General features: G+C 42.6%; 1 protein-coding gene across 6 annotated transcripts in view; it reads right to left on the bottom strand.

Annotated features, from left to right (window-relative positions):
• Positions 1 to 23516, bottom strand: part of gtpbp3 (GTP binding protein 3, mitochondrial) — a 42447-nt gene that overhangs the window by 11681 nt on the left and 7250 nt on the right. For 4 of the 6 annotated variants that reach the window (XR_008761898.1, XR_008761899.1, XM_055943740.1 and 1 more), the window contains exons 2-6: positions 19618 to 19880; positions 19376 to 19462; positions 11960 to 12162; positions 9810 to 9882; positions 1505 to 1648 (exon numbers count right to left, since the gene is read on the bottom strand). Coding sequence is in view for 4 of the 6 variants with exons in the window: in XM_055943740.1 (XP_055799715.1) it covers positions 1505 to 1648; positions 9810 to 9882; positions 11960 to 12162; positions 19376 to 19462; positions 19618 to 19880 (770 nt within the window). In the remaining 2 variants the exon portion in view is untranslated. The remainder of the gene's footprint in view (positions 1 to 1504; positions 1649 to 9809; positions 9883 to 11959; positions 12163 to 19375; positions 19463 to 19617; positions 19881 to 23516) is intronic. The other 2 variants (XM_055943738.1, XM_055943739.1) reach the window with 2 other exon arrangements.

Here is a 23516-nt window from a genome sequence, read left to right as displayed (position 1 = left end):
ACAGGGAGAGAGAGGGAGAGAGTGAGAGAGAGGGAGAGATAGAGGGAGAGATAGAGGAATTGGGATAGAGAGATGGAGAGACAGACAGACAGACAGACAGAGAGGGAGAGAGAGAGGGAGAGAGAGAGGGAGAGAGACAGAGAGGGAGAGGGGGAGAGAGAAAGGGAGAGAGGGAGAGAGAGGGAGAGAGAGAGGGAGAGATAGAGGAATTGGAATAGAGAGATGGTGAGACAGACAGACAGACAGACAGACAGACAGACAGACAGACAGACAGACAGACAGACAGACAGACAGACAGACAGACAGACAGACACAGACAGACAGACAGACAGACAGACAGACAGACAGACAGACAGACAGACAGACAGGGAGAGAGATAGAGGGAGAGAGAGAGAGAGGAGTTGGGATAGAGAGATGGAGAGAGAAACAGACAGAGATTTTTTTATTTATTTCCCATATATCTTCTCATCTATTAAAACCTCTACAACTAAATATAGTCATGGGAAATACTAACCATTGAAGTGTCCTATTCTTGGTTATTTGGAATCAAAATAAGATCCTCGACAAACTCATCAACCTTCTCCTGCCATGGGATATTTTCATCCACAACCACGCCTCTGTTCAGTGGAACTACGTACAAAGAGTAAAGTGTTCCCTCCCCGCTGCCCAGCCAGACAACTGACAGCCCGGGCCATTACTCTGTGTTAAGAGCTGTGGCCGTTGAGTCAGGCCCTGGGAAAGACCAAGCTCAATAGGAAACAATAACAGGATTTTATCTGGAGGCTGATAAATACGTGTATTATTGTGATAGGAAGCCCTGTGGCGCAGCAGCCAAACAACCATTACACATGGTTTATACAGAGCCTTGCTTTATGATGCAGGATGTCATATCTCAAACTCATGAGCACATGACTGATAAACAAAAAAGTGATTTTCTCTTTAAGGGACATGGGACAGTGTTGTGAATAGTCAGTGTGTGGTCATTGTGTCGTTCTAAAGTGTGGAGTGTATCAGGTGTGTATCAGGTGTATATTGGGTGTGTATTAGGTGTATATTGGGGGTGTATTGTAAGTCACACAACATGGAATACAATGCTGCGGATAGAGCCCCCATACTGCAAAACGAGGATAAGGAATTGAATCGCTGGTTGGTGTACGTTTCTCAAAAATAAGTGAAATCGCAACGACAACAAAAAAACGTGTCTGGAACCTTCTAGAACATGCCAGTTACATCAGAAATAGAGATTTGGTCATAAAAAAAGCAAATTTTTCCTTTAAGTGTAGGTGTATGACCACTCATACATGGCTGTCCATAGAAATGAGGATTCGCCCTGCAATGTGTCATACTGTGTGTGTGTGTGTGTGTGTGTGTGTGTGTGTGTGTGTGTGTGTGTGTGGGTGGGTGGGTGGGTGGGTGGGTGGGTGGGTGGGTGGGTGTGTGTGTGTGTGTGTGTGTGTGGGTGTGTGTGTGTGTGTGTGTGTGTGTGTGTGTGTATTATTCTTACAGAGTGTGTTGAGCAGACTACTCTTCCCAGCATTGGTAGCTCCTGCTATGACCACCTGTACTCCGGTGCGCAGCCGCTCTCCTCTCCTCTCGTCCTTTAGGTGTCTCTCTATCTCTGTCTCCAGCTGGCGCACTGAACTGTCCACTGGGAAGGGGAGACGGGCAGGGACAGGACGACACGGAGTCAAGTTCAATTTCATGTTTGCTTTCCAAATAACCAATGCCATGGAAACAGGAGAAAGTCTCTCTGCTCTGTGACATGTGAAACTAATCAATTCATGTCAACAATATTGTGACATATTTATAACGTGTCTGATGTGAAACAACCTTTTTAAACGCTGATTACACGAGATGAAAGAATCTCACCCATCGTGTAGACCCCTGTCCACTTAGCTATGAACCAGAGGTGGCTCTGACTTCTCCTCTGAGAGGAAAGGGCCCAATGGCGTGCCACCAAAATAAATGCCACGCAGCAAAGCATCTGTCCCTAAATCAAAAGATCAGAGGCTTCTGTTCTCTCAGCTGCCCCACCAGACTGCAGCAGGCGACACTGAGGGGAATTTCCCTTCCCTCCCCTTCCTCTCACTCTCCCCTTCTCCCCCCACACCATGGGAAACACAGAAAGAGAGAGAGACAGAAAGAGAGTGAGAGGGAAGGAGAGAGACAGAGAGAAGGAGAGGCAGGGGAGTGGAGAGAGACAATGGAAGACAGAGACAGAAAGGTGGTAGAGAGAGAGAGAGAAAGAGAGGGAGAGAACCAGACAGAGAGAACCAGAGAGAGAGACAGACAGACACATAGAGAGACAAATAGGTGATAGAGAAAGACAGAGAGAGAGACACAGAGAGAGATAAATAGAGAGACATAGAGACAGAGAGAGAAACAGAGAGAGAGAGACAGACAGACAGAGAGACAGACAGAGAGACACAGAGAGAGATAAATAGAGACAGAGAGACATATAGACAAACATAGAGAGAGACAGACAGAGAGACAGACAGAGACAGATAGAGACAGACAGAGAGAGACAGAGACAGACAGAGAGAGACAAACAGAGAGACATAGAGAAATGTCAAATGAAAAACATAAGCAGCAAAACAACCCAGAGCTGCGATATGAATACTTAGAAACTCTGAAACAGTATAAACAAACACTGAAACACAATAAGTTGAATTATACCAACAAGACACTTGATGAAATTGAAAACGCAATTGACCAAAATCAGTTCTGGGACATGTGGAACAGTTTAAGCACGACAAAGCAAAGAATTAACTGTAGAAGATGAAGGAGTTTGGAAAACTTATTTTGATAATCTAGACAAAAACATCCCACAAAAAGACTTACAACAGAACCAATTAGAAATTCAAGAAAAATTGAACATCCTTGAATCAGTCATTAAAAACAACCAAAATCCATTAGATGACCCAATAACACAACAAGAACTAAATGAAAAGCACAAATCTATCAAATCTAAGAAAGCTTGTGGTCTAGACAACATCAGAAATGAAATGCTGAAAAACAGCACGCCTGAGTTGCAAAATGCTAGATGGTATTAACTTCTGGCTACTTTCCTGATGTCTGGAACCAGGGGCTCATCTCCCCGATCCACAAAAGTGGAGACAAATTCAGACCCCAATAATTACAAGGGAATTCAAGAATTCAAACCTTTCTTCAAGAAAAAAATGTAATAAGTAAATGTCAAATTCACTTTCTCCCTAAACATCGCACTACTGACCATATATACACCTTACACATACTAATTAATAAACACGTCCATCAAAAAAAAGAGGGCAAAATCTTTGCTTGCTTTATTGACTTTAAAAAAAGCATTTGATTCTATTTGGCACGAAGGGCTATTCTACAAAATTCTCCAACGTGGGCTTGTTGGTCAGGTGTATGACTTCATAAAACATACAGTTGAAGTCAGAAGTTTACATACACTAAGGTTAGAGTCATTAAAACTAGTTTTGCAACCACTCCACAAATTTATTGTTAACAAACTATAGTACTGCCAAATCGGTTAGGACATCTACATCTACTAAATAATTTTTCCAACAATTGTCTACAGACAGATTATTTCACTTATAATTCACTGTATCACAATTCCAGTAAGTCTGAAGTTTACATACACTAAGTTGACTGTGCCTTTAAACAGCTTGGAAAATTCAAAAAAATTATGTCATGGCTTTAGAAGCTTCTGATAAGCTAATTGACATAATTTGAGTCAATTGGAGGTGTACCTGTGGATGTATTTCAAGGCCTACCTTCAAACTCAGTGCCTATTTGCTTGACATCATGGGAAAATCAAAAGAAATCAGCCAAGACCTCAGAAAACAAACTGTAGACTTCATCCTTGGGAGCAATTTCCAAACACCTGAAGGTACCACGTTCATCTGTATGAACAATAGTACGCAAGTATAAACACCATGGGACCACGCAGCCGTCATACCGCTCAGGAAGGAGACGCATTCTGTCTCCTAGAGATGAACGTACTGTGGTGCAAAAAGTGCAAATCAATCCCAGAACAACAGCAAAGGACCTTGTGAAGATGCTGGAGGAAACAGGTACAAAAGTATCTATATCCACAGTAAAACGAGTCCTATATCGACATAACCGCCACAAAAAAGCCAGACTACGGTTTGCAACTGCACATGAGGACAAAGATCATACTTTTTGGAGAAATGTCCTCTGGTCTGATGAAACAAAAATAGAACTGTTTGGCCATAATGACCATCATTACGTTTGGAGGAAAAATGGGGATGCTTGCAAGCCGAAGAACACCATCCCAACCGTGAAGCACGGGGGTGGCAGCATCATGTTTCATGTTTCTAAGTTGTAATTATTTTCACCTCTATGGCCTATTTATTGCCTACCTCCCTACTCTTCTACATTTGCACACACTGTACATAGATTCTTTCTATTTTTATTTTATTTTGTGTTATTGACGGTACGTTTGTTTATGTGTAACTCTGTGTTGTTGTTTTTGTCGCACTGCTTTGCTTTATCTGGTCCAGGTCGCAGTTGTAAATGAGAACTTGTTCTCAACTGGCCTACCTGGTTAAATAATGGTGAAATGCTGTGGGGGTGCTTTGCTGCAGGATGGACTGGTGCACTTCACAAAATAGATGACATCATGAGGCAGGAAAATTATGTGGAAATATTGAAGCAACATCTCAAGACATCAGTCAAGAAGTTAAAGCTTGGTCGCAAATGGGTCTTCCAAATGGACAATGACCCCAGGCATACTTCCAAAGTTGTGGCAAAATGGCTTAAGGACTACAAAGTCAAGATATTGGAGAGGCCATCACAAAGCCCTGGCCTCATCTATAGAAAATTTGTTGGCAGAACTGAAAAAGCGTGTGCGAGCAAGGAGGCCTACAAACCTGACTCAGTTACACCAGCTCTGTCAGGAGGAATGGGCCAAAATTCACCCAACTTATTGTGGGAAGCTTGTGGAAGGCTAACCGAAACGTTTTACCCAAGTTAAACAATTTAAAGGCAACGCTACCAAATACTAGAGTGTATGTAAACTTCTGACCCACTGGGAATGTGATGAAAGAAATAAAAACTTGAATAAATAATTCTCTCTACTATTATTCTGGCATTTCACATTCTCAAAATAAATTGGTGACCTAAGACAAGGAATTTTTACTAGGATTAAATGTGAGGAATTGTGAAAAACTAAGTTTAAATGTCTTTGGCTAAGGTGTATGTAAACATCCGACTTCATCTGTATGTACACAGAAAACAAGTGTGCAATAAAAATCAAAAACCAAAGAACATAATTATTTTCACAATGTTGAGGTGTGAGACAAGGCTGCAGTTTGAGTCCAAACCTTTTCAACATTTATATCAATGAATTAGCAGACATGTTGGACCCTTCTCCAGCACCAGGACTCACCCTATTTGACACAGAGGTGAAATACCTGCTATATGCTGATGATTTGGTACTTCTATCACCAACCAAAGAAGGTCTTCAACAGAACCTTAACATTCTAGAGCAATATTGACATAATTGGGTCCTGGCAGTAAATTTCCCAAAAACGAAAATCATGATTTCCCCCCCAAAAACAGATGTCAGGAACACAAATATAAATTCTCCCTGAACAACACCATAATTGAACACACTACAAATGACTCATACCTTAGTCTGACCACATCTGCATCGGGAAACTTTAATATGGCAGTGAATGCACTCAAAGAAAAAGCCTGCAGAGCATAGTATGCAATAATTATGAAATGATTCCAAATCAACATCCCAATTAGAATTTGGACCAAAATATTTGACAGTGTAATCCTACCAATAGCTCTTTACGGAAGTGAGGTTTGGGGGCCACTCAATAAACTGGACTTTAAAATGTGGGACAAACATCCAATTGAAGCCCTACATGCAGAATTCTGTCGGAAAATTCAACAAGTCCAGAGAAATACCACAAATAATGCAGGAAGGGCAGAATTGGGCCTCTTTCCAGTGGTAATGTAAATACAGATTAGATCATCAATATTTTGGCTACATCTAAATTCAAGTCCAAATTCAAGTCTGCAATTTAAAGCACTTCAAACCCAAGAGCTGAGCCCAGAAACGAGCCCTCTCAGTCAGCTGGTGTTGGACCTAACCAACCAAGCTGACACCAGCACTGCTTCAAAAGAAAGAATTCCAATAAAAAAAATCATGAACCAATCAAAAGGACTCATTTACAAAATTGGAAAAACAAAACAAAATCCCAAAGCCGACTAAATTGCTTGCTGGCCCTAAACAGAGAATATGAATTGGCTGATTATCTCTACTCTGTCAGAGATACGAAGCAGAGAGATCCTTACCAAGTACAGGCTGTGACCACCGATTGGCAATAGAAACCGGCAGACATAAAAAGACATGGCTACCCAAAGAGGAGCATGTATGTGGTCACTGCATGACCGAGGAGGCAGAAACAGAGATGCACTTTCTCCTTTACTGTGAGAAATATTCCTCACCAAGAGATTCATTATTCACAGAAATTACTACATTTATTCAAAATGTTTACTTATTAAACCCAGAGGAAAAACTAAAAATACTCATAGGCGAAGGAGCAATGGCTCCTCTTGCAGCCAAATATGTATTTGCCTGCCTTAGCCTGAGGGACACTGAATAATAACATCTGCATAGTAAACAGTAACTTACTTATTATTATTGTTATTATGATTATCATTCCAAATAGTAATGATGGTGGTAGTTGTAGTAATGATGATGGTAGTTGTAGTAATGATGATGGTAGTTGTAGTAATGATGATGGTAGTTGTAGTAATGATGATGGTAGTTGTAGTAATGACGATGGTAGTTGTAGTAATGATGATGGTAGTTGTAGTAATGATGATGGTAGTAGTAGTAATGATGATGGTAGCTGTAGTAGTAATGATGATGGTAGTAGTAGTAATGATGATGGTAGTTGTAGTAATGATGATGGTAGTTGTAGTAATGATGATGGTAGTTGTAGTAATGATGATGGTAGTTGTAGTAGTAATGATGATGGTAGTTGTAGTAATGACGGTGGTAGTTGTAGTAATGATGATGGTAGCTGTAGTAGTAATGATGATGGTAGTTGTAGTAATGATGATGGTAGTTGTAGTAATGATGATGGTAGTTGTAGTAATGATGATGGTAGTTGTAGTAATGATGATGATGGTAGTTGTGGTAATGATGATGGTAGTTGTAGTAATGATGATGATGGTAGTTGTAGTAATGATGATGGTAGTTGTAGTAATGATGATGATGGTAGTTGTAGTAATGATGATGGTAGTTGTAGTAATGATGATGGTAGTTGTAGTAATGATGATGGTAGTTGTAGTAATGATGATGGTAGTTGTAGTAATGATGATGGTAGCTGTAGTAGTAATGACGATGGTAGTTGTAGTAATGATGATGGTAGTTGTAGTAATGATGATGGTAGTTGTAGTAGTAATGATGATGGTAGTTGTAGTAGTAATGATGATGGTAGTTGTAGTAATGATGATGGTAGTTGTAGTAATGATGATGGTAGTTGTAGTAATGATGATGGTAGTTGTAGTAATGATGATGGTAGTTGTAGTAATGATGATGGTAGTTGTAGTAGTAATGATGATGGTAGTTGTAGTAGTAATGATGATGGTAGTTGTAGTAATGACGATGGTAGTTGTAGTAATGATGATGGTAGCTGTAGTAGTAATGATGATGGTAGTTGTAGTAATGATGATGGTAGTTGTAGTAATGATGATGGTAGTTGTAGTAGTAATGATGATGGTAGTTGTAGTAATGACGATGGTAGTTGTAGTAATGATGATGGTAGCTGTAGTAGTAATGATGATGGTAGTTGTAGTAATGATGATGGTAGTTGTAGTAATGATGATGGTAGTTGTAGTAATGATGATGGTAGTTGTAGTAATGATGATGGTAGTTGTAGTAATGATGATGGTAGTTGTAGTAATGATGATGGTAGTTGTAGTAATGACGGTGGTAGTTGTAGTAATGATGATGGTAGCTGTAGTAGTAATGATGATGGTAGTTGTAGTAATGATGATGATGGTAGTTGTGGTAATGATGATGGTAGTTGTAGTAATGATGATGATGGTAGTTGTAGTAATGATGATGGTAGTTGTAGTAATGATGATGATGGTAGTTGTAGTAATGATGATGGTAGTTGTAGTAATGATGATGGTAGTTGTAGTAATGATGATGGTAGTTGTAGTAATGATGATGGTAGTTGTAGTAATGATGATGGTAGCTGTAGTAGTAATGACGATGGTAGTTGTAGTAATGATGATGGTAGTTGTAGTAATGATGATGGTAGTTGTAGTAGTAATGATGATGGTAGTTGTAGTAGTAATGATGATGGTAGTTGTAGTAATGATGATGGTAGTTGTAGTAATGATGATGGTAGTTGTAGTAATGATGATGGTAGTTGTAGTAATGATGATGGTAGTTGTAGTAGTAATGATGATGGTAGTTGTAGTAGTAATGATGATGGTAGTTGTAGTAATGATGATGGTAGTTGTAGTAATGATGATGGTAGTTGTAGTAGTAATGATGATGGTAGTAGTAGTAGTAATGATGATGGTAGTTGTAGTAATGATGATGGTAGTTGTAGTAATGATGATGGTAGTTGTAGTAATGACGATGGTAGTTGTAGTAATGATGATGGTAGTTGTAGTAATGATGATGGTAGTTGTAGTAATGATGATGGTAGTTGTAGTAATGATGTAATGGTGAAGATGACAGTTATAAGTTAGTTATAGTTTCATTTTCCATGTTTATCTTTTTATATTAATTACATTTTTACTATTGACTGTTACCATTTTATTGTTATTTTTTTATTTAATTTTGTATTATTATTTACTACCATTTTATGTTATTATTTGTTATTCTTTATCATTTCATTACAATGTATATTGCATACATTGTTGCTTTGGCAATATTGACAATGTTTTTCATGCCAATAAAGCAGCTTGAATTTGAATTTGACAGAGAGAGACAGAGAGAGACAGAGAGAGAAAGACAGAGAGAGACAGAGAGAGAGAGACAGAGAGAGACAGAGAGAGGTGGTAGAGAGACAGAGAGAGAGAGACAGAGACAGGTGGTAGAGAGACAGAGAGAGGTGGTAGAGAGAGAGAGACAGAAAGAGGTGGTAGAGAGAGAGAGAGCGAGAGAGAGAGAAGGGTGGTAGAGAGAGAGACACAGAGAGAGAGAGGTGGTAGAGAGAGACAGAGAGAGACAAAGACAGAGAGAGAGGTGGTAGAGAGAGAGAGAGAGAGAGAGAGAGAGAGAGAGAGAGAGAGAGAGAGAGAGAAGGGTGGTAGAGAGACAGACAGAAAGGTGGTAGAGAGAGAGAGACAGAGAGAGAGGTGGTAGAGAGAGAGACAGAGAGAGAGAGGTGGTAGAGAGAGAGAGAGACAGAGAGCGAGAGGTGGTAGAGAGAGAGAGAGAGAGAGAGAGAGGTGGTAGAGAGAGAGAGACAGAGAGAGAGTTGGTAGAGAGAGAGCGAGAGAGAGGTGGTAGAGAGAGAGAGACAGAGAGAGAGGTGGTAGAGAGAGCAGGTTTGTAGCTGCTGACAGTGTATTCCTGTGTTGGACAGCCTGAGAGGCCAGGCTTTGAAGACAAGATGAATGCTTGCAGTGTCCCTGTGGCCCCTTCTCCCCACTTCCTCCAAGGAGACCGTCTTTTCAGCACTTTGATGCATATCTCCTCTCAATGACGCTAGCTCTCCCTCTCTGCAGATACAAACAGGAAAGCCATGCCAACTCCCCCTGGAAAACTCACTTCCGTAATTGTTATTTTGTTCCAGAGAAGGGGGCGTACCCACCTTGATTTAACACCCCGTCCTCGATGAGCTCATCTTCACTGAAGTCTATGAAGGCTTCCACGTGAGCCAAACACTGAAACAACAAACAGACAGACGTTGAGCAAGAGAGACAGCAATATATGCGGTCCTCATCACGATCCTCTCTATATTCATTCCTTTGGCAATGATTTAAGTTTCTCGGTCGTGATTGTCTTCTAGGTCAGAGGGATAGACTAAATCATCTCAGTAGACTAAATCCTCTCAGTCGACTAAATCATCTCAGTAGACTAAATCCTCTCAGTCGACTAAATCCTCTCAGTCGACTAAATCCTCTCAGTCGACTAAATCCTCTCAGTCGACTAAATCATCTCTGTCGACTAAATCCTCTCAGTAGACTAAATCCTCTCAGTAGACAAAATCATCTCAGTCGACTAAATCATCTCAGTCGACTAAATCATCTCAGTCGACTAAATCCTCTCAGTCGACTAAATCATCTCAGTAGACTAAATCTTCTCAGTAGACTAAATCCTCTCAGTCGACTAAATCATCTCAGTAGACTAAATCTTCTCAGTAGACTAAATCATCTCAGTCGACTAAATCATCTCAGTAGACTAAATCTTCTCAGTAGACTAAATCCTCTCAGTCGACTAAATCATCTCAGTAGACTAAATCATCTCAGTCGACTAAATCCTCTGTCGACTAAATCATCTCAGTCGACTAAATCATCTCAGTAGACTAAATCATCTCAGTAGACTAAATCATCTCAGTCGACTAAACAAAGCATCCTCTCCTTGTCTCCCTTCCTGTGCCATGACAGAAGTGAACAGGTGAAGACATCCTCGCTACTGAAATGCAAAGATCTGAATGTTGATTGACACATGGAATGATTGACAGTTCAATAGGCCCACTAGGAGAATGATTGACAGTTCAATAGGCCCACTAGGAGAATGATTGACAGTTCAATAGGCCCACTAGGAGAATGATTGACAGTTCAATAGGCCCACTAGGAGAATGATTGACAGTTCAATAGGCCCACTAGGAGAATGATTGACAGTTCAATAGGCCCACTAGGAGAATGATTGACAGTTCAATAGGCCCACTAGGAGAATGATTGACAGTTCAATAGGCCCACTAGGAGAATGATTGACAGTTCAATAGGCCCACTAGGAGAATGATTGACAGTTCAATAGGCCCACTAGGAGAATGATTGACAGTTCAATAGGCCCACTAGGAGAATGATTGACAGTTCAATAGGCCCACTAGGAGAATGATTGACAGTTCAATAGGCCCACTAGGAGAATGATTGACAGTTCAATAGGCCCACTAGGAGAATGATTGACAGTTCAATAGGCCCACTAGGAGAATGATTGACAGTTCAATAGGCCCACTAGGAGAATGATTGACAGTTCAATAGGCCCACTAGGAGAATGATTGACAGTTCAATAGGCCCACTAGGAGAATGATTGACAGTTCAATAGGCCCACTAGGAGAATGATTGACAGTTCAATAGGCCCACTTGGAGAGGAAACATCAGCCGACTGCAGGTTCCCTTCATCCACACATTGAACCAGAGAAACAATAGCAGCATTGTCTGCATGCCAAACTAAGGAAAGGGTGAAACGACAGTAGGTAGATTCCAAACATACTATTTTGACTGTCAGAAATAGAGATTGGATTTTGTTAGACTGCTGACGGTTTTCCTCAGGAAGACCAAGATTAGGCTCTTTTCTGTAGCACTCCTCTCAGGAGAGGTGGTGAAGTGTTGATACCCAGGTCTGGTGTCAAGGTAGAGATCACACGATACACTCTGGGTAGAAGCTGCCCATTGGCACAGATCTAGGATCAGCTGGTTCCTGATCCCTGATCTCTCATCCCTGCTGTCAGACAACTACAGTATAGACAAGACACTCTCTGGACATCACACTTAATCAGACCACTCTAACAATGGCCTGGGGACGACTCGCAGCCAAATGGCAACCACGGCAACTCAAAACAGCTCACCCTAGACTTCTACAGTATCCACAAAGGCCTGAATCCTAACGTTGAGATCTGTGTTTTCTATGCAACACCACTCAACAACTGCCTGGCTAGCTTAGAGAACAACAAGTTGGGTGAAGCCGATCCAGGCTAGGTAACCATCCATGTATTTTCTATTTCTCTGGGGAACCTACCCGTTTGAGCCTGTAACTCCAGTCCTGGTAGAGGCGGCCCAGCTCGCCATCCATCTGCCTGAGGGCCTGCCTCCTCTGGGCCTCAGTCTCAGCGTGGATCAGATCCCCCAGGCCCTCCACCTCCGTCAAGCCCAGTTTCCCCGCGTGGAAGGCCCTCCGCGTGAACTCACCTGCCTCCGCAGGCCTCACACCCTCCAGGCTTCCTGCATAACACACACAGCAAGACAGAGAATTACTCAAACAGGGTCAAAGTCAGGGTTAATTAGTTACACACACACAGCAAGACGGAGAATTACTCAAACAGGGTCAAAGTCAGGGTTAATTAGTTACACACACACATCAAGACAGAGAATTACTCAAACAGGGTCAAAGTCAGGGTTAATTAGTTACACACACACAGCAAGACAGATAATTACTCAAACAGGGTCAAAGTCAGGGTTAATTAGTTACACACACACACAGCAAGACAGATAATTACTCAAACAGGGTCAAAGCCAGGGTTAATTAGTTACACACACACAGCAAGACAGATAATTACTCAAACAGTGTCAAAGTCAGGGTTAATTAGTTACACACACACAGCAAGACAGAGAATTACTCAAACAGTGTCAAAGTCAGGGTTAATTAGTTACACACACACATCAAGACAGATAATTACTCAAACAGGGTCAAAGTCAGGGTTAATTAGTTACACACACACAGCAAGACGGAGAATTACTCAAACAGTGTCAAAGTCAGGGTTAATTAGTAACACACACATAGCAAGACAGAGAATTACTCAAACAGTGTCAAAGTCAGGGTTAATTAGTAACACACACACAGCAAGACAGAGACAACACTCGGGTCACTAATAAGGTTCCCTATCTTTCACAAGCCAAGGTTACTAAGGTTCACTAAGGCAATGTACACTACCGTTCAAAAGTTTGGGGTCACTTAGAAATGTCCTTGTTTTTGAAAGAAAAGCTATTTTTTTTGTCCATTAAAATAACATCAAATTGATCAGAAATACAGTGTAGACATTGTTAATGTTGTAAATTACTATTGTAGCTGGAAACGGCAGACCTTTTATGGAATATCTACATAGGCGTACAGAGGCCCATTATCAGCAACCATCACTCCTGTGTTCCAATGGCACGTTGTGTTAGATAATCCAAGTTTATCATTTTAAAAAGCTAATTGATCATTAGAAAACCATTTTACAATTATGTTAGCACAGCTGAAAACTGTTGTTCTGATTAAAGAAGCAATAAAACCGGCCTTCTTTAGACTAGTTGAGTATCTGGAGCATCAGCATTTGTGGGTTCGATTACAGGCTCAAAATGGCCAGAAACAAAGCACTTTCTTCAGAAATTCGTCAGTCTATTCTTGTTCTGAGAATTGAAGACTATTCCATGTGAGAAATTGCCAAGAAACTGAAGATCTCGTACAACGCTGTGTACTACTCCCTTCACAGAACAGCGCAAACTGGCTCTAACCAGAATAGAAAGAGGAGTGGGAGGCCCCGGTGCACAACTGAGCAAGAGGACAAGTGCATTAGAGTGTCTAGTTTGAGAAACAGACGCCTCACAAGTCCTCAACTGGCAGCTTCATTAAATAGTACCCGCAAAACACCAGTCTCAATGTCAACAGTGAAGAGGCGACTCCAGGCTGCTGGCCTTCTAGGCAGAGTTGCAAAGAAAAAGCCATATCTCAGACTGGCCAATAAAAAGAAAAGATTAAGATGGGCAAAAGAACACAGACACTGGACAGAGGAACTCTGCCTAGAAGGCCAGCATCCTGGAGTCGCCTCTTCACTGTTGACGTTGAGACTGGTGTTTTGCGGGTACTATTTAATGAAGCTGCCAGTTGAGGACTTGTTTTGTACACTTCTGCTACTCATTGTTTATTATCTATGCATAGTGACGTCACCCTTACCTACATGTACACATTTCCTCAACGAACCTGTACCCCAGCACACTGACTCGGTACCGGTACCCCCTGTATATAGCCTCGTTATTGTTATTTTATTGTGTTACTTTTAATGATTTTTTACTTTAGTTTATTTGGTAAATATTTTCTTAACTCTTCTTGAACTGCACTGTTGGTTAAAGGCTTGTAAGTAAGCATTTCACTGTAAGGTCTACACTTGTTGTATTCGGCGCATGTGACAAAATAAGTTTGATTTTATTTGATTTTAACTATTATTCTACAATGTAGAAAATAGTAAAAATAAAGAAACCCTTGAATGAGTTGGTGTGTCCAAATGTTTGATACGGTAGTGTATATGTAGTCATTTGCGACGGCAGAGAACAACAAACGGTTTAAATCAATTCACAGCTAAATATACACTACCTAAATACACAGTGGACAAATCATTAAGAACACAATCCTAATATTTAGTTGCACCCCCCTCTAATTTTGCCCTCAGAACAGCCTCAGTTCGTCAGCGCATGGACTCTACAAGGTGTCGAAAACGTTCCACATGGATGCTCGCCCATGTGGACTCCAATGCTTCCCACAGTCGTGTCAAGTTGGCTGGATGTGCTTTGGGTGGAGGACCATTCTTGAGACACATGGGAAACCTTGGAGCGTTGCCGTTCTTGACACAAACTGATGGCGCCTGGCACCTTCTACCACACCCCGTTCAAAGGCACTTAAATATTTTGTCTTGCCCCTCCACCCTCTGAACGGCACACATACACAACACATGTATCAATTGTCTCAAAGCTCAAAAATCCTTTTTTTATGTTTTTTTTTATTTTTTATAAATTTTATCCCCTTTTCTCCCCAATTTTCGTAGTATCCAATCGCTAGTAATTACTATCTTGTCTCATCGCTACAACTCCCGTACGGGCTCGGGAGAGACGAAGGTCGAAAGCCATGCGTCCTCCGAAGCACAACCCAACCTAGCCGCACTGCTTCTTCAACACAGCGCGCCTCCAACCCGGAAGCCAGCCGCACCAATGTGTCGGAGGAAACACCGTGCACCTGGCCCCCTTGGTTAGCGCGCACTGCGCCCGGCCCGCCACAGGAGTCGCTGGAGCGCGATGAGACAAGGATATCCCTACCGGCCAAACCCACCCTAACCCGGACGACGCTAGCCCAATTGTGCGTCGCCCCACGGACCTCCCGGTCGCGGCCGGCTGCGACAGAGCCTGGGCGCGAACCCAGAGACTCTGGTGGCGCAGTTAGCACTGCGATGCAGTGCCCTAGACCACTGCGCCACCCGGGAGGCAAAAATCCTTATTTAACCTGTCTCCTCCCCTTCATCTACACTGATTGAAGTGGATTTAACAAGCGACATCAATAAGGGATCACAGCTTTCACCTGGATTCACCTGGTCGGTCTACACGTCATGGAAAGAGAAGGTGTCCTTAATGTTTTGTACAATCAGTGGGTAATTTTACATAGACAGTAATAAATCAATATTAAACTGATTATGGCAGTAGGCCGAGTATGGCATTAGTCATGTAAACACCTTACTCTGCTTATCTTAATCGGCGTAAGGTCATAATCAAAGTAAGCATACGCTGATTAAAACACCTGGTTTTCTGAGCCATCTTTCAAATGAAACGTACATGGTTTAACCAGTGTTCCAGCGGTGTATTTGATCTGCACATGAGCCAGCACCAGCCGAGCGAACCTCCCTCTTCAGAGCGAGTGAAGTTAGTTTGGAACACCTACTTTTATGCGTCTTAGAAGTAGTTTTCACGTACAAACTTTATTTATCTGAACTCAGATCTGCTTCCCAAAAATAACATGGTCACTGTGTTAGAACGTTTATTTTGATTGACGGTTTTCTGTATTTATCAGAGTACCATCGGGTAGCCTGATTTCTGCATTTATCAGAGTACCACCGGGTAGCCTGATTTCTGTATTTATCAGAGTATCATCGGGTAGCCTGATTTCTGTATTTATCAGAGTATCATCGGGTAGCCTGATTTCTGTATTTATCAGAGTACCACCGGGTAGCCTGATTTCTGTATTTATCAGAGTACCACCGGGTAGCCTGATTTCTGTATTTATCAGAGTATCATCGGGTAGCCTGATTTCTGCATTTATTAGAGTACCATCAGGTAGCCTGATTTCTGCATTTATCAGAGTACCATCGGGTAGCCTGATTTCTGCATTTATCAGAGTACCATCGGGTAGCCTGATTTCTGTATTTATCAGAGTACCACCGGGTAGCCTGATTTCTGTATTTATCAGAGTACCATCAGGTAGCCTGATTTCTGCATTTATCAGAGTACCATCGGGTAGCCTGATTTCTGCATTTATCAGAGTACCACCGGGTCGCCTGATTTCTGTATTTATCAGAGTACCACCGGGTAGCCTGATTTCTGCATTTATCAGAGTACCAAAAGGTAGCCTGATTTCTGTATTTATCAGAGTACCAACGGGTAGCCTGATTTCTGCATTTATCAGAGTACCAACGGGTAGCCTGATTTCTGCATTTATCAGAGTACCAAAAGGTAGCCTGATTTCTGCATGTATCAGAGTACCATCAGGTAGCCTGATTTCTGCATTTATCAGAGTACCATCAGGATTATTAGGGAAATCATTCTTCTTGCAAAGTATGTAAAAGTTTTAATCAAACTATTATATTCATCTGATTATCCACATTTAACACATTATTGTGTGCATGTGACCGTGCTCAGTGTATATTTGTAGGCGTATTTAATGTTATGTGTCCGCTGGGTGCTTGTCTCCTTGTCGTCCTGAGAAATGCACACACTGCCAGAAAGAGACAAACCCCCTAACCGGCTCTGGGCTCATGAAGGCATAGGGTCAGAGGTTCAGAGTTGAAGGGTCATTCTGGGGTCACTGTGAGTGGCAAAAACAACACTGGCAACGAGGTAAGGTGTTTTTGTTCGAACCTTTACAGAACTTAATTTATTGGTTGTCAATATGGTGGCCTGATCCTTACACGCTCCAGAGACGGCTGAGATGTCCAGAGACAGTTGACTGTTGTACTACTACAGCGTTAATAAAGAAGAACAATGCTGATAACTACAGGAGACACCAGGATTAAATAATCATCAGCTTTATGTGTTGTTGACTGGCTGTTCTGAGAAGATGCAAATCTGAGACACTGCACAGTTTACATTCATTTATATAACACTGCCCCCTAGCAGCCAAACAGGAACATTGCAAGGAGGCTGACAACAGTTCTGCATTGCTCTCGAGTTCAAGGAAAGTGTTTGCAGGAAGTAAAGCAACGCAGACACCCAGATGAAACAGCTACAAGAACACTTATCTCCTCTAGCCTCTAGCCTAGTACTACATATATACACTGCTCAAAAAAATAAAGGGAACACTTAAACAACACAATGTAACTCCAAGTCAATCACACTTCTGTGAAATCAAACTGTCCACTTAGGAAGCAACACTGATTGACAATAAATTTCACATGCTGTTGTGCAAATGGAATAGACAAAAGGTGGAAATTATAGGCAATTAGCAAGACACCCCCAAAAAAAGAGTGATTCTGCAGGTGGTGACCACAGACCACTTCTCAGTTCCTATGCTTCCTGGCTGATGTTTTGGTCACTTTTGAATGCTGGCGGTGCTCTCACTCTAGTGGTAGCATGAGACGGAGTCTACAACCCACACAAGTGGCTCAGGTAGTGCAGCTCATCCAGGATGGCACATCAATGCGAGCTGTGGCAAGAAGGTTTGCTGTGTCTGTCAGCGTAGTGTCCAGAGCATGAAGGCGCTACCAGGAGACAGGCCAGTACATCAGGAGACGTGGAGGAGGCCGTAGGAGGGCAACAACCCAGCAGCAGGACCGCTACCTCCGACTTTGTGCAAGGAGGATCAGGAGGAGCACTGCCAGAGCCCTGCAAAATGACCTCCAGCAGGCCACAAATGTGCATGTGTCTGCTCAAACGGTCAGAAACAGACTCCATGAGGGTGGTATGAGAGCCCGACGTTCACAGGTGGGAGTTGTGCTTACATCCCAACATCGTGCAGGACATTTGGCATTTGCCATAGAACACCAGGATTGGCAAATTCGCCACTGGCGCCCTGTGCTCTTCACAGATGAAAGCAGGTTCACACTGAGCACATGAGCACATGTGACAGAGTCTGGAGACGCCGTGGAGAACGTTCTGCTGCCTGCAACATCCTCCAGCATGACCGGTTTGGCGGTGGGTCAGTCATGGTGTGGGGTGGCATTTCTTTGGGGGGGCCGCACAGCCCTCCATGTGCTCGCCAGAGGTAGCCTGACTGCCATTAGGTACCGAGATGAGATCCTCAGACCCCTTGTGAGACCATATGCTGGTGCGGTTGGCCCTGGTTTCCTCCTAATGCAAGACAATGCTAGACCTCATGTGGCTGGAGTGTGTCAGCAGTTCCTGCAAGAGGAAGGCATTGATGCTATGGACTGGCCCGCCCGTTCCCCAGACCTGAATCCAATTGAGCACATCTGGGACATCATGTCTCGCTCCATCCACCAATGCCATATTGCACAACAGACTGTCCAGGAGTTGGCGGATGTTTTAGTCCAGGTCTGGGAGGAGATCCCTCAGGAGACCATCCGCCACCTCATCAGGAGGTCATAGGCATTGTAGGCAGGTTATACAGGCACGTGGAGGCCACACACACTACTGAGCCTCATTTTGACTTGTTTTAAGGACATTACAGCAAAGTTGTATCAGCCTGTAGTGTGGTTTTCCACTTTAATTTTGAGTGTGACTCCAAATCCAGACCTCCATGGGTTGATAAATTTGATTTCCATTGATCATTTTTGTGTGATTTTGTTGTCAGCACATTCAACTATGTAAAGAAAAAAGTATTTAATAAGAATATTTCATTCATTCAGATCTAGGATGTGTTATTTTAGTGTTCCCTTTATTTTTTTAAGCAGTGTGTATATATATATATATATATATATATATATATATATATATATATATATATATATATATATATATACACACACTATCGTTCAAAAGTTTGGGGTCACTTAGAAATGTCCTTGTTTTTGAAAGAAAAGCAATTTTTTTGTACATTAAAATAACATCAAATGGATCAGAAATACAGTGTAGACATTGTTCATGTTGTAAATGACTATTGTAGCTGGAAATGGCAGATTTTTAATGGAATATCTACATAGGCGTACAGAGGCCCATTATCAGCAACCATCACTCCTGTGTTCCAAAGGTACGTTGTGTTAGCTAATCCAAGTTTATCATTTTAAAAAGCTAATTGATCATTAGAAAAACCTTTTGCAATTATCTTAGCACAGCTGAAAATTGTTGTTTTGATTAAAGAAGCAATAAAACTGTCCTTCTTTAGACTAGTTGAGTATCTGGAGCATCAGCAGATACACTCTGGACATCACACTCAATCAGACCAGTCATATCTCTCTACAAATGACTGTGCTCTAACCTAGTTCCATATCTCTTATCTCTCATCATACGACTGTGTGTTTACCTAGGGCTTGTAAGACAGCTGTGATGACTGCAGGACCTCCGTGAATATGAAACTCTGCACTGTCTTCCCCTGTGAAGCTGTGGGGACCTGACAAGAAAGCACAACAACAGTGACAACAACATTGAATAAGACAAACAAGAACAGCTACTATGAGATGCTTATATATATATATTTTTTAAATCAAAATGCATTGTGGGTTTCCCCAATAATAACTGTGAGATGTCCTCTAGGACTGATCTGACCTTTGAACCAGAGGACCAGTCCTCGGTCCAGCAACTCTTTGGACTGGGGGTCAGTGATCCTCCGTAGCAGAGCGGTACGAGGAGGGGGTAGAGCCTGGGTCAGACCTGCCATGTTGCTCAGGACCATGGAGGAGGCAGGACCACTGACACGGACCACCGCCACCCCACACCTGCCGTGGCCCGACGACAGGGCAAAGATGGTCTCAGCATCGCATACCGCTCTGGTCGGGATACACAGGCCCCTCGCTGATGGAGATGCTCTGCTGAAGACATTTATACAATTGTCAAGCGACTGGGTGCTTGAAAAGTGCGATATATATATACACTGCTCAAAAAAATAAAACGCTACATGGAACAATTTCTAAGATTTTCATGAGTTCAAGTTCATGTAGGGAAATCAGTCATTAGGCCATTTCACATGACTGGGAATACAGATATGCATCTGTTGGTCACAGATACCTTTTTTAAAAAGGTAGGGGCGTAGATCAGAAAACCAGTCAGTATCTGGTGTGACAACCATTTGCCTCATGCAGCGCGACACATCTCCTTCACATAGAGTTTATCAGGCTGACGATCGTGGACTCGGACACCACTATACCGATTTCTCAGAAACTTGGTGTACAGCATCTCAAGACTAAGATCTTCAAAAGCAGTTGATATCGTAAACATCATGGCCGCTGTGAGCCAATGAAGTTGAGTGAGGTCGGGCCTGACAATTCAAGTCAGTCTTGGAGGGAAGGCCCTGAGGAAAGACTAAGGCCATGAGGGAAGGCCCTGAGGGAAGGCCCTGAGGGGCCATGAGGGAAGGCCATGAGGGAAGGCCATGAGGGAAGGCCATGAGGAAAGGCCATGAGGGAAGGCCCTGAGGGGCCATGAGGGAAGGCCCTGAGGGGCCATGAGAGAAGGCCATGAGGGAAGGCCCTGAGGGAAGGCCATGAGGGAAGGCCCTGAGGGAAGGCCCTGAGGGAAGGCCCTGAGGAAAGGCCATGAGGGAAGGCCCTGAGGAAAGGCCCTGAGGAAAGGCCATGAGGGAAGGCCATGAGGGAAGACCCTGCTGGCCATGCATCTCAATACTCTACAATGTTTCCTGAAGTCTGCACTGGTCCACTACCCACATGGATTCAAAAGTATACGATTGGTGAGAGTACCAGAGATGAAGTCAGGACCAGAAGCCTTTAAATCCAGACCAAGAGCTTTTAAGACCCAGTGCAAGGACCAGTGGATCGAGACCATTTCCTGACCAAGACCAGGTTAAACGGGTAAAAATAGTATAGTACAGTATAGTTCCGTACAATACAGTCTAGTATAGTACAGTATAGTTCAGTACAGTAGTCTAGTATAGTACAATATAGTTCAGTACAGTACAGTCTAGTATAGTATATTTCAGTACAGTATAGCACAGTGTATTTCAGTACAGTAGTCTAGTATAGCACAGTATAGTTTAGTACAGCACAGTATAGCACAGTATATTTCAGTACAGTACAGTATAGCACCGTATAGTTCAGTACAGTAGTCTAGTATAGTACAGTATAGTTCTGTACAGTACAGTCTAGTATAGCACAGTATAGTTCTGTACAGTACAGTCTAGTATAGTACATTACAGTAAAGTACAGTACAATACAGTAGATTCAGTACAGTATAGTACAGTGTGGTACACTACAATTATGTTCAGTACATTGCAACACAGTATAGTTCAGTACAGTAGTCTAGTATAGTACAGTATAGTTCAGCACAGTAGTCTAGTATAGTACAGTATAGTTCAGTACAGTAGTCTATTATATTACAGTATAGTTCAGTACAGTACTCTAGTATAGTACAGTATAGTTCAGTACAGTAGTCTAGTATAGTACAGTATAGTTCAGTACAGTACAGTCTAGTATATACAGTATAGTTCAGTACAGTAGTATAGTATAGCACAGTATAGTTCAGTACAGTAGTCTAGTATAGTACATTACAGTAAAGTACAGTACAGTCTAGTATAGCACAGTATAGTTCAGTACAGTAGTCTAGTATAGTACATTACAGTAAAGTACAGTACAATACAGTAGATTCAGTACAGTAAAGTACAGTACAACACAGTACAGTTCAGTACATTACAGTACAGTTCAGTACATTACAGTTCAGTTCAGTACATTATAGTTCAGTACATTACAGTTCAGTTCAGTACATTACAGTTCAGTACATTACAGTTCAGTTCAGTACATTACAGTACAGTTCAGTTCAGTACATTAAAGTACAGCGCATTACAGTTCAGCGCATTACATTACAGTTCAGTACATTACAGTACAGTACAGTTCAGTACATTACAGTACAGTTCAATCAAATGTATTTATAAAGCCCTTCTTACATCAGCTGATGTCACAAAGTGCTGTACAGAAACCCAGCCTAAAATCCCAAACAGCAAGCAATGCAGGTGTAGATGCACGGTGGCTAGGAAAAACTCCCTAGAAAGGCTGGAACCTAGGAAGAAACCTAGAGAGGAACCAGGCTATGAGGGGTGGCCAGTCCTCTTCTGGCTGTGCCGGGTGGAGATTATAACAGAACATGGCCAAGATGTTCAAATGTTCATAGATGACCAGCAGGGTCAAATAATAATAATCACAGTGGTTGTAGAGGGTGCAACAGGTCAGCACCTCAGGAGTAAACGTCAGTTGGCTTTTCATAGCCGATCATTCAGAGTTTCTCTACCACTCCTGCTGTCTCTAGAGAGTTGAAAACAGCAGGTCTGGGACAGGTAGCACGTCCGGTGAACAGGTCAGGGTTCCATAGCCGCAGGCAGAACAGTTGAAACTGGAGCAGCAGCACGGCCAGGTGGACTGGGGACAGCAAGGAGTCATCAGGCCAGGTAGTCCTGAGGCATGGTCCTAGGGCTCAGGTCCTCCGAGAGAAAGAAGGAAAGAAAGAGAGAGAGAAGAGAAGAAGAGAGAGAATTAGAGAGAACATACTTAAATTCACACAGGACACCGGATACGACAGGAGAAATACTCTAGATATAACAGACTGACCCTAGCCCCCCGACACATAAACTATTGCAGCATAAATACTGGAGGCTGAGACAGGAGGGGTCGGGAGACATTGTGGCACCGTCCGACAATACCCACGGACAGGGACAAACAAGCAGGATATAATCCCACCCACTCTGCCAAAGCACAGCCCCCACACCACTAGAGAGATACCTTCAACCACCAACCTACTATCCTGAGACAAGGCCGAGTATAGCCCACGAAGATCTCCCCCACTGCACGAACCCTAGGGGGTTGCCAAACCGGACAGGAAGATCACGTCAGTGACTCAACCCACTCAAGTGACGCACCCCTTCTAGGGACGGCATGTAAGAGCACCAGTAAGCCAGTGACTCAGCCCCTGTAATAGGGTTTGAGGCAGAGAATCCCAGTGGAGAGGGGGGAACCGGCCAGGCAGAGACAGCAAGGGTGGTTCGTTGCTCCAGTGCCTTTCCGTTCACCTTCACACTCCTGGGCCAGACTACACTCAATCATAGGATCGACTGAAGAGATGAGTCTCAGTAAAGGTCGAGACCGAGTCTACGTCTCTCACATGGATAGGCAGACCATTCCATAAAAATTGAGTTCTATAGGAGAAAGCCCTGCCTCCAGCTGTTTGCTTAGAAATTATAGGGACAGTAAAGAGGCCTGCGTCTTGTGACCATAGCGTACGTGTAGGTACGTATGTACGGCAGGACCAAATCGGGAAAGATAGGTAGGAGAAAGCCCATGTAATGCTTTGTAGGTTAGCAGTAAAACCTTGAAATCAGAGGGAGGCTAGCACTGGAGTAATATGATTTCGGTTCTAGTCAAGATTCTATCAGCCGTGTTTAGCACTAATTTAAGTTTATTTAGTGCTTTATCCGGGTAGCCGGAAAGTAGAACATTGCAGTAGTC

Source organism: Salvelinus fontinalis, chromosome 14, assembly GCF_029448725.1.
Source record: "Salvelinus fontinalis isolate EN_2023a chromosome 14, ASM2944872v1, whole genome shotgun sequence".
Classification (NCBI taxonomy): domain Eukaryota; kingdom Metazoa; phylum Chordata; class Actinopteri; order Salmoniformes; family Salmonidae; genus Salvelinus; species Salvelinus fontinalis.
This window is presented reverse-complemented; position numbering and strand designations above follow the sequence as displayed.